This window comes from Ascaphus truei, chromosome 1 (genome assembly GCF_040206685.1).
Source record: "Ascaphus truei isolate aAscTru1 chromosome 1, aAscTru1.hap1, whole genome shotgun sequence".
NCBI lineage: Eukaryota > Metazoa > Chordata > Amphibia > Anura > Ascaphidae > Ascaphus > Ascaphus truei.
The window spans coordinates 548,973,056-548,982,760 of record NC_134483.1 but is presented as its reverse complement, the minus strand read 5'-3'; the positions used below and the strand labels follow the sequence as shown (position 1 = coordinate 548,982,760).

Below are 9,705 nucleotides of genomic sequence, written 5' to 3'. Positions count from 1 at the left end.
TTACCTGCTAGGCATCCTAAGGACACCTATTGAAGGCCCCGGTTCCTGCACATGCGCGCTACACTCCGCACCACGCTACCACACGTGGAGGACAGGAGAGTGAACAGAGACAGCCCCAGCGCGCGGGTCTGATCTCTCAGAACTGAGATTACCCTTCATACTTCCTATGTGATGCCCTACTCCTGTGATAGACACCAGAATCGGGGATTATTAAAGAAATTTTATATGTAAGTTACTAATTTTATTATTTGTTGCAAATACAATATCTATCTCTCATCTTGGTGCGCTTTTGTGTTTTTTCTTGTTTTGCAGAATTTTATAAAGGTTGAACTCAATGAACATGTCTCTCATCAAATCTACTCTGATGCATTGCAATGTTACATTAATACATTTTCTCACCATAGATGTATCTTCAGCACATGACTCGTCTGTGAACAAGAAGCAATGTAAGAAATGTCCCAAACATAAATTACACGAGGGGTTAATGGAAATATGTTTTAAGGACTTCAACATTGCATACGTCTGTATGAGAATTGGAACAATATTACCAGAAACTCGGCAGAGCATTCCTATACATCAACAGCCTTTTACTAAACTTACAGACACCACAAGACAAGGAGAGGGTTTAAAGTACAGAAACATGAAAATCTACAGTGGGACATACGGTAATGTTATACCACAAGTAATCCCCACAGGGAAGAAATCCTATAACTGCTCTGAATGTGGGAAAAGCTTCAGTCAGAAATCGCATCTTCTTAGACACCAAAGAATGCACACAAGGGTGAAGCCTTATAACTGCTCTGAATGTGGGAAAAGCTTCCATGATCAATCACGTCTTTGTAGACACCAAAGAATCCACACAGGGGAGAGACCCTATAACTGCTCTGAATGTGGGGAAACCTTCAGTTGGAAATCAAGTCTTGTTGCACACCAAACAATCCACACAGGGGTGAGACCCTATAACTGCTCTGAATGTGGGAAAAGCTTCATTAAGAAATCACTTCTTGTTACACACCAAAGAATGCACACAGGGGTCAAGCCTTATAAGTGCTCTGAATGTGGGAAAAGCTTCCATGATCAATCACGTCTTTGTAGACACCAAAGAATCCACAAAGGGGAGAGACCCTATAACTGCTCTGAATGTGGGGAAACCTTCAGTCGGAAATCAAATCTTGTTAGACACCAAACAATCCACACAGGGGAGAGACCCTATAACTGCTCTGAATGTGCGAAAAGTTTCAGTCGGAAATTGCATCTTGTTAGACATCAAACAATCCACACAGGGGTGACACCCTATAACTGCTCTGAAAGTCTTTATAGTCACCAAACAATCCACACAGGGGTGGGACCCTATAACTGCTCTGAATGTGGGGAAACCTTCAGTCGGAAATCAAATCTTGTTAGACACCAAATAATCCACACACGGGAGAGACCCTATAACTGCTCTGAATGTGGGGAAAGCTTCAGTCGGAAATTGCATCTTGTTAGACATCAAACAATCCACACAGGGGTGACACCCTATAACTGCTCTGAATGTTTGAAAACCTTCAGTCGGAAATCAAATCTTGTTACACACCAAACAATCCACACAGGGGAGAGAACCTATAACTGCTGTGAATGTGGGAAAAGCTTCAGTCAGAAATCGCATCTTATCTCGCGAGATCTCGGACTTCTCTGCTGTGGATGCCGGCTCTGTTCTTGATCAAAATATCAGTCTCTCACTCCTATTCTGTACACCGAACAGTCGCAACTTTGGACTCCTTTCCCCCCCCTTTCCCCCATTCCCTCCTCCTCCCCCCCCCCCTCTCGTACATAGATGCTCATTCTCTACTGGTTAAAATGCATTCAATATGTGTTTATTATGGGGTATATTTGAGGGCAATTCATTTATTTGTGTAATTTTATGATGTATTTTATTTGATGTCTATCTGATATAGATTCCACCTTTATAGTTGTTAGCTTAGTCACAGAGCTTTTTTTATTTGCCGCTTGTAATCAGTTATTTTAAGGTATATGCTCAGCATTTATATGACGGTTTCTTAGGCTTGGTGTGACGGTAACTTTGTGACAGGCTATAATAATACACCAAATAACTGGGTTGAATTGAACGAGGCTTAGATATAATAAAGTATATTTATTCCTTAAATAGGTGAACACAGCAATATAGTACAGTAACAGGCAAGAAGGTAACACTTACTTGGGGATGGGGGATGAGAAGTATCAGATAGCAATTCTCCAGCAATCAGGTTACAATCAAGATGGTTATACACAAAAGAGTTAGAGTGTATTTTATTATTACGTTTTGCACTATGGTATTTTATTTTCCCTATAGGAAATGATGCTCCCCTGACCTTTTCTATTTTACAATCAAGATGGTATTAGAAGACAATGGGTATAGGGTTGACCACAGTTTATATATCTTTGTAACCCTATTCTGAACCTTGAGTACAGGCTATTGGATAACAATTACCTGTAGCCAATCTTTAACGTGGGAACACAGTTTAACCCATGCCCCCAGCTAGTTAGCCCATGCGCACTGAGACCCTGAGAATCTCATTACTGTAGCCCCACATTTACATCAGGGACGCCGGCCAGTCTAGCAAATGGAATATCTGGCAGGATCTTCTTTGTTTGGAAGTGTAAGGCATGACACTAACAAACCACTCCAGTTTGACGCTTCTCCGCCCTCAGGTAAACAGTGAGGGTGGCAAAATCTTTTGAACAGTACTTAGTCTCTAGACATTGGGTCGCCCCTCTGACCATCTGCTTCCCTTTGTGCAAAGTAATCTTCACGGGTTTTTATCCCCGTCTTGGAATGCAATATTAATGGTGAAACATAAACATATTAAAATATCCGGTTCTGTTGGGTCCAGCGGGTCCAAACTACCCAGATCTCAATGCCGGAACTGGGACACTATATGGTCCAAGTTTCAGCCCGCTGAGACCTCCAGAACCGGAGATACACAAATACTACCTAAACCGTTTCCTATTTTAATACAAAATTCTCCGCTGTAAATTAAATCACGGTTTTTCACTAAATCCCCATTGAAAACAACGGGCTCCGCCGCCATAGATTTTCAATGGTAAACCGCCGCCATTAGCGGCTATGGGAATCCGCCGCCAGACTTTCAATGGGGCATCACCGCCGTTGAAGCCTATGGGGTTTCTCCGCCATAGCCGGTCAATGGGAACCGGCCGCCATTGAAGTCTATGGGAAAAACTCCTGAACCTTTAAGGTGGTCCATACTCCGTTGGGTTGGTCAGAGAGGGTCAAGGATGGTTCTGCAGCCATGCCGGAGCAGTGACTACAGGTACCCCAAACCCTGGCCCTCTGGACCCTCCAGAACCGGAGATATGGGCTTATGGTTTGTAGCGTTTCTGACTTAGTCGTTTTCTTGTGCTGCTTCTGCCGCCGCCATTGGAACCTATGGCGCGACCCGCTCTATCAGCACAACCTGTTCAGGGGGTCCTGGATTCTGGGACCCGGTGGTGGTCGAGTGAGGGGAGGCCTAGGGGCAAAAATAATTTTATTTCTGGGTGCCCTAGAACCTAAGATTCCCACGCCACTTAACGTTGAACTTGACTAATCAGTGATCAAAGCTCTTTTTTAGACATTGTGTCCGCTTTGCGGTTTTGCGGTTTGGACGGCTGCCAACTCGTTCCTGGAAAGCGCCGTCGAGGAATCTCCATTGAAGTCAATGAGCCCATTGACTTACAATGGGAAACCGCCGCTCCTCCTCTCGGACGCCACCTGCTGGTCTTCAAGGGAAACAGGTCCAAAACAGCTAGATCCGCCATTGAGAACAATGGAGCTTCAATGGCGGCCTATGGGACCCTGCAAAATGGTGCCTGAAAAGGCGGGAAAATTAAACAAAGAGCTATAATCACTTCACAACTATTAACCCTTGCCCTCCCAGATGGATCCCAGTGTGTGTGGTGCAGACACTGATATAACAATAAAACAGAGGAACATACAGTCCAGTTAACCCCTCGTCTCCCTGTATGAGGTCAGGGGGTGGCCATATGGGGTGCAACCCCTTTAATACCGGGCCAAACCCTCTCTCCCTCTACACTTGGTCCCTAGTGGCTACTGCAGCGCTCGCTCTGGCGGGCGCTGCGGGGACAACAGCCACCCCTCAATGGGGCCGGGCCCGCTGCAAGTTTTTCAGACTCGTTAAAATTGTGTTTTGACCTAGCAACGGAGCGCTAGGCCACGCCCCCGGTGGTTACGACAATGAGGGCGAACCTGCCGGGTGACATCATGGCCGCGCCCCAGTCATGCCCTCCCCCCGCCCCTCCCCCCCGTGTTTCCCTCTGCAGACCAGGGAATTTGGCTGCATGCGCCACCAGCCTCGCAGGCGCGCGTGCAGCGCAGGCACTGGGGCCGTAGCCTTAAGCTCACTCTCAGCATTTAGGGGCGACAGCTGATCTTTAAATTCTGTGCTGTCTATTGTGTGGCAATTCTGACTATTTAACCCCATCACTGCTGTGAGCTAATCGTCCCCTGAGGAAGTCACTCACGTGACCAAACGCGTTGGGACGTCGTGAAGGTGCGGATCAAGTGCTGAGAGGTGACTCTGTTCCTGAAACAAGCCGTGGTGTATCGGTGGCGCCGGTGAGGCGAGCACTACATCGTTGGCAACGGGGAGACTAAGGAGCCCTGCTGTGGACCTCAACCACCTTGAGTGAGTACACCCTAAGGCAAAGACAACTGGTAATCAGCGTCTGTGTAGTACTTTCAGATCCGCTCCCCAGCTGATGCATCTGATTACAGCTTTCTCTCCACTGAATGTTTCTTTTACCCATTATGTGAGTGCAAGTCCTGGTGATTACTCTCCTTTTTAATACATTTTGCATTCAGTATTATGCTATGGAGCTGGCGCTTCTTTCTTCTTGATAGATGGAGATATTTTGCAAAAGATTGACCTAGGAGCAGAAAAAGAGAGAAAGAGGGTGGGAGGGGAAAAACAGAGTAGTGTGTAATAAAGTGTCACGTGTGGATGGTAAGAGATACACTCACAATTGGATGGATAAATATGGGCCTGTATCCAAATACAATGGATCTGGAACAATGTCCTGTTTGTTTGATTTTCTGGGACTAGTTTTCTCCTCGACTCGTGTCTTTTGTTGCAGGATTCACTCCATCTCGAATGGGCTGGTTTTCAAATTGATGCCATATGGGAACAGAGATATAGGAAGACAAAATATAGTGTAACACAGTTTATTAGGGGGAAGTCTAGGAACTAGGGGCAAAAAGAATTTTATTTCTAGGTGCTCTAGAACTGTTTATTCCCACGCCAATTGTCGTTGAACTTGACTTGTAAGTGATCAAAGCTCTCTTTTAGAAATTGTATCCGCTTTGCGGTTTGCGGTCTGGACGGCAGCCAACTCGTTCTTCAAAAGCTACCTTGAGGAATCTCCATTGAAGTCTATGGGCCCATTGACTTACAATGGGAAACCGCCGCTCTCCCTCTCGGACGCCACCTGCTGGTCTTCACAGGAAACAGGACTAAAACAGCAAGATTCTCTATTGAAACGCATGGAGCCCTAATGGCGGCCTATGGGGACCTGCAAAATGGTGCCTGAAAAGGCGGGAAAATTACACAAAGAGCTATAATCATTAAAGAACTATTAACCCTTGTGCTCCCAGATGGATGCTAGTGTGTGTGTGATGCAGACACTGTTTAAACCAGATATTACAATGGGACAGGGGAACAGGGGAAAATACATTTACATGTTATAACAAGGGTTCAATCACATTTCTGGGCCTCAGCCCAGTTAACCTCTTGTCTCCCTGGTGAGGCCAGGGGATGGCCAAATGGGGTGCAACCCCTTTAATACCGGGCCAACCCCTTTCTCCCTCTACACCTCCCCTTCTTAATGGGTGTCCTGTGGCCCACTGGCACTAACGGGGAGTGGGGCACTGCTGGCACCATTAATGAATTCAGTCTCAGAGGGATAGTCCTGGCATGAAAGTCCATCAGCATTGCTGTTTTCACTGCCCTTTTGGTGCTGAATGGTAAATTCAAATTCTTGCAAAGCCAAGCTCCATCTTAGCAGTTTGGCATTTTCCCCTGATACCCTCTGTAGCCAACTCAGGGGATTGTGGTCTGTGATGACCGTGAAAGCCCTACGATGGACATAGGGCTGGAGCTTTTTGAGTGCCCACACAATGGCCAAGCACTCCTTTTCAATGGTGGCATATGCCACCTCCCTGGGGAGCAGTTTGCGACTGAGATACACCACAGGGTGCTCTTTGCCGTCGTCCCCCACCTGGCTCAATACAGCCCCCACACCAAAGTCTGAGGCATCAGTCTGAATAAGAAAATGCTTGGTATAGTCTGGGGCAGCCAGGATGGAGGCCTCAGCAAGCGCAGTTTTCAGGGCCTGGAAAGCAGTTTCACAGGCAGGAGTCCAGGTAATAAGCACAGGCAGTTGCTTCTTAGTCAGGTCAGTCAGGGGTTTGGCCACGGCACTGTACTGTGGGACAAACTTCCTATAGTAACCTGCGGTGCCCAAAAATGCCAAGACCTGTTTCTTGGTTTTTGGAACAGGCCACTGAACTATGGCTTCTACCTTGGCTGGCTCTGGTTTGAGATGCCCTCCACCCACCCTGTGCCCTAAGTACAGGACTTCTGCCATCCCTACCATACACTTAGTGGGTGTAGAGGGAGAAAGGGGGAGGCCCGGTATTAAAGGGGTTACACCCCATTTGGCCATCCCCTGACCTCGCCAGGGAGACAAGGGGTTAACTGGGCTGAGGTCCAGAACTGTGATTTAACCCTTGTTATAACCTGTAAATGTATTTTCCCCTGTGCCAGTGTAATGTCGGGTTTAATTAGCGTCTGCATCACACACACACTAGAATCTATCCGGGAGTACAAGGGTTAATAGTCCTTTAATACTGTGACCCCGGGTATGGACAAAGACCCAGAGGAAATTCCTTTGTCTTCCAGGATAACAGATGGCCCTAGAGGCGCCCCAATGTCTAGGACTTAAGTCTTGGTCAAAGGGTTTTATCACCCTCCCTGTCTATGTGAGTGCGGAGGAGGCTCATACCAGCGCAGTTTTTAAGTGTCCCACTTATCACCTTCCAACACAGGTTATCTTGTCTGAGATCGGGAGGGGTAGCCGGGCTGGCATTCCATTTGCACATGTGGGGCGTCAGAAAGGACTGCGTGTTCTACTGCGCATGTGCCAGCTAGCAGGGGGGCATGCTGAAATGTGTTCCCCCATCAAAGATTGGCTGGAGATAATTGAAAGCCAATCACAGGTATTTAAGGTTAAGGATAGAGGGACAAAAGGTATATAAACTGCTGTTCCCCATATATCCTTTGTCTTCGTTTGCGGATATGGTTACCTGATATCACCTGAATGATTTCCTGATTGCTGAGAGAAATGCTACATCATACTTCTCATTCCCCAACCCCTAAGTAAGTGTACTTCTTGTTTGTTACTGTATTATCTCGTGTGTTCACCTATCCTAAGGAATAAAATCACTTTATTATATCTTAAGCCTCGTTCAGTTCAAACCCAGTTATTTTTGTGTAATATTAATAAGCCTGTGGAAGCTATCGTCACAGTGGGTTTTAAGGTAAGCCCAGCCTCTTTGATCCTATCCAGCACCGCAGCTACATGTCAGCAGTTTGCGACTGAGATACACCACAGGGTGCTCTTTGCCGTCGTCCCCCACCTGGCTCAACACAGCCCCCACACCAAAGTCTGAGGCATCAGTCTGAATAAGAAAATGCTTGGTATAGTCTGGGGCAGCCAGGATGGGGGCCTCAGCAAGCGCAGCTTTCAGTGCCTGGAAAGCAGTTTCACAGGCAGGAGACCAGGTAATAAGCACAGGCAGTTGCTTCTTAGTCAGATCAGTCAGGGGTTTGGCCACGGCGCTGTACTGTGGGACAAATTTCCTATAGTACCCTGCGGTGCCCAAAAATGCCATGACCTGTTTCTTGGTTTATGGAACAGGCCACTCAACTATGGCTTCTACCTTGGCTGGCTCTGGTTTGAGATGCCCTCCACCCACCCTGTGCCCTAAATACAGGACTTCTGCCATCCCTACCATACACTTAGTGGGTTTTAAGGTAAGCCTAGCCTTCCCTGATCCTATCCAGGAATTACTAAAGACGGCAATGTCATCTAAGTAAGCCCTGGCATAGCTATTTGCCAATAGCCTTTGCTCAAATCCATAGTGGTCAGATACTTTGGCCCCGCGAGTTCATCTAGTAACTCATCCATGCGGGGCATGGGGTAAGCATCTGACACCGTCCCAGCATTGAGCAACCGGTAGTCCACACAAAACCGGGTGGTCTTGTCCTTCTTGGGGACTAGGACTGTTATGGATTACAGGTATTTTATGGCATATATAGCTTAATTACTACAGGTCACAGGTACATATATAGTATCATTATAAGGCCTAGTACAGCTTATAGCATATTGTTAAAATCCTGTTTTTTTTTGTCTTAGAAATAATAGGTTGTTTTGCTGAGAAGTGACAGGATATTGGGACATAGGTACATCCAAATAAAAGGGGAACTAACTCGCGTAAACAGGCCGTGGTCAAACGGTAAATGCTGAAACAAATTATACGTCAGTAACTGTAAATTCTGGTAAACATCATACGTCACTGACCACAGAGTATGATATCATATCACGTACGCATCAAACAATAAGATGCTATATATAAGTTTGCATGACTCCATATTGATTAGAACTGAGATGAGAGATGAGACTTAGCTGAGACTGGCTGACCTATCATAATATCTTTGGGTTTTGTGAGTATGACAAGCATGTTAGCTGAATAATCTCTGCATAGTTAGAAATGGATTGTTAATTTACTGTTAAGCTTATAAATTAGTTTGTTGTGATATTACTGGTTATTTCTTTGTTGTGATACAATAAACAACAAACCATATCTTATACAAACTCTGAGTGACCTTTCTTTATAATAATCTCACAATACCCTCATCCGAGAGTGTGAACCGAAAATCTACAAGTACGACATCGTAATTTGTGTTCTCTGCTTAGGGCAGGATATAACTTATTACGAGGCATTACTTGGGAGAGAAAGGTTGGCAACGAACCAGATTATGGCGCCCAAACGTGGTTAATTACTCATGAGTTGTATAAATAAGTCATAAATCTTATGTTACCCATTTAATCTTGAAAGTACACGTGTATGCTAGTTCCTCTTTATAATAGAGAAGGTACAATTTTCATTTTATATTTATATATATATATATCGTATATCATGGCTGTTATAGATTTTGCACGAGCTGCAGATCTGAATGTTTTAATGTGAAGTCAGTATCATAGAGATCTGATTAATGGTGAAACTCTGGCATTTGAAATTCAATTTGGCCCGTGGGGACCTGGGGCGAGATACTCCTATCTCACAATAGACACAACAGCTGATCCAGTCACATATCAATACATACAACAGGCATATAACCCGTTGACACATACAATCATCAATTTGACATATAATGCAGCGACTGTCATTTTGGGGCAACAGACAGTGATTGCTACAGGCGTGGACAGACATGGTCCTATTAATTCTGGTGCGAAATATGGGGAGAATCGCACACACTTATTTACACCAGTTACATTACCTGAGTTAACACAAGCTGCACGGTAAGTTGTGACAGAGCGTGCATATTATTTAGAATTAAAAATCCATGGTAGAAATGTTTTTATTGA

The 9,705-nt window shown here is 45.4% G+C and overlaps 1 protein-coding gene across 1 annotated transcript in view; it reads left to right on the top strand.

Moving 5' to 3' along the window:
- The first annotated feature begins 408 nt into the window (after positions 1-408).
- The window catches only part of LOC142468070 (uncharacterized), a 50,559-nt gene continuing 41,262 nt past the window's right edge, over positions 409-9,705 (top strand). Inside the window, exons 1-2 of the mRNA XM_075574176.1 lie at positions 409-1,241; positions 1,284-1,656. Of these exons, the coding sequence (XP_075430291.1) occupies positions 485-1,241; positions 1,284-1,656 (1,130 nt within the window). The 5' untranslated portion in view covers positions 409-484. The remainder of the gene's footprint in view (positions 1,242-1,283; positions 1,657-9,705) is intronic.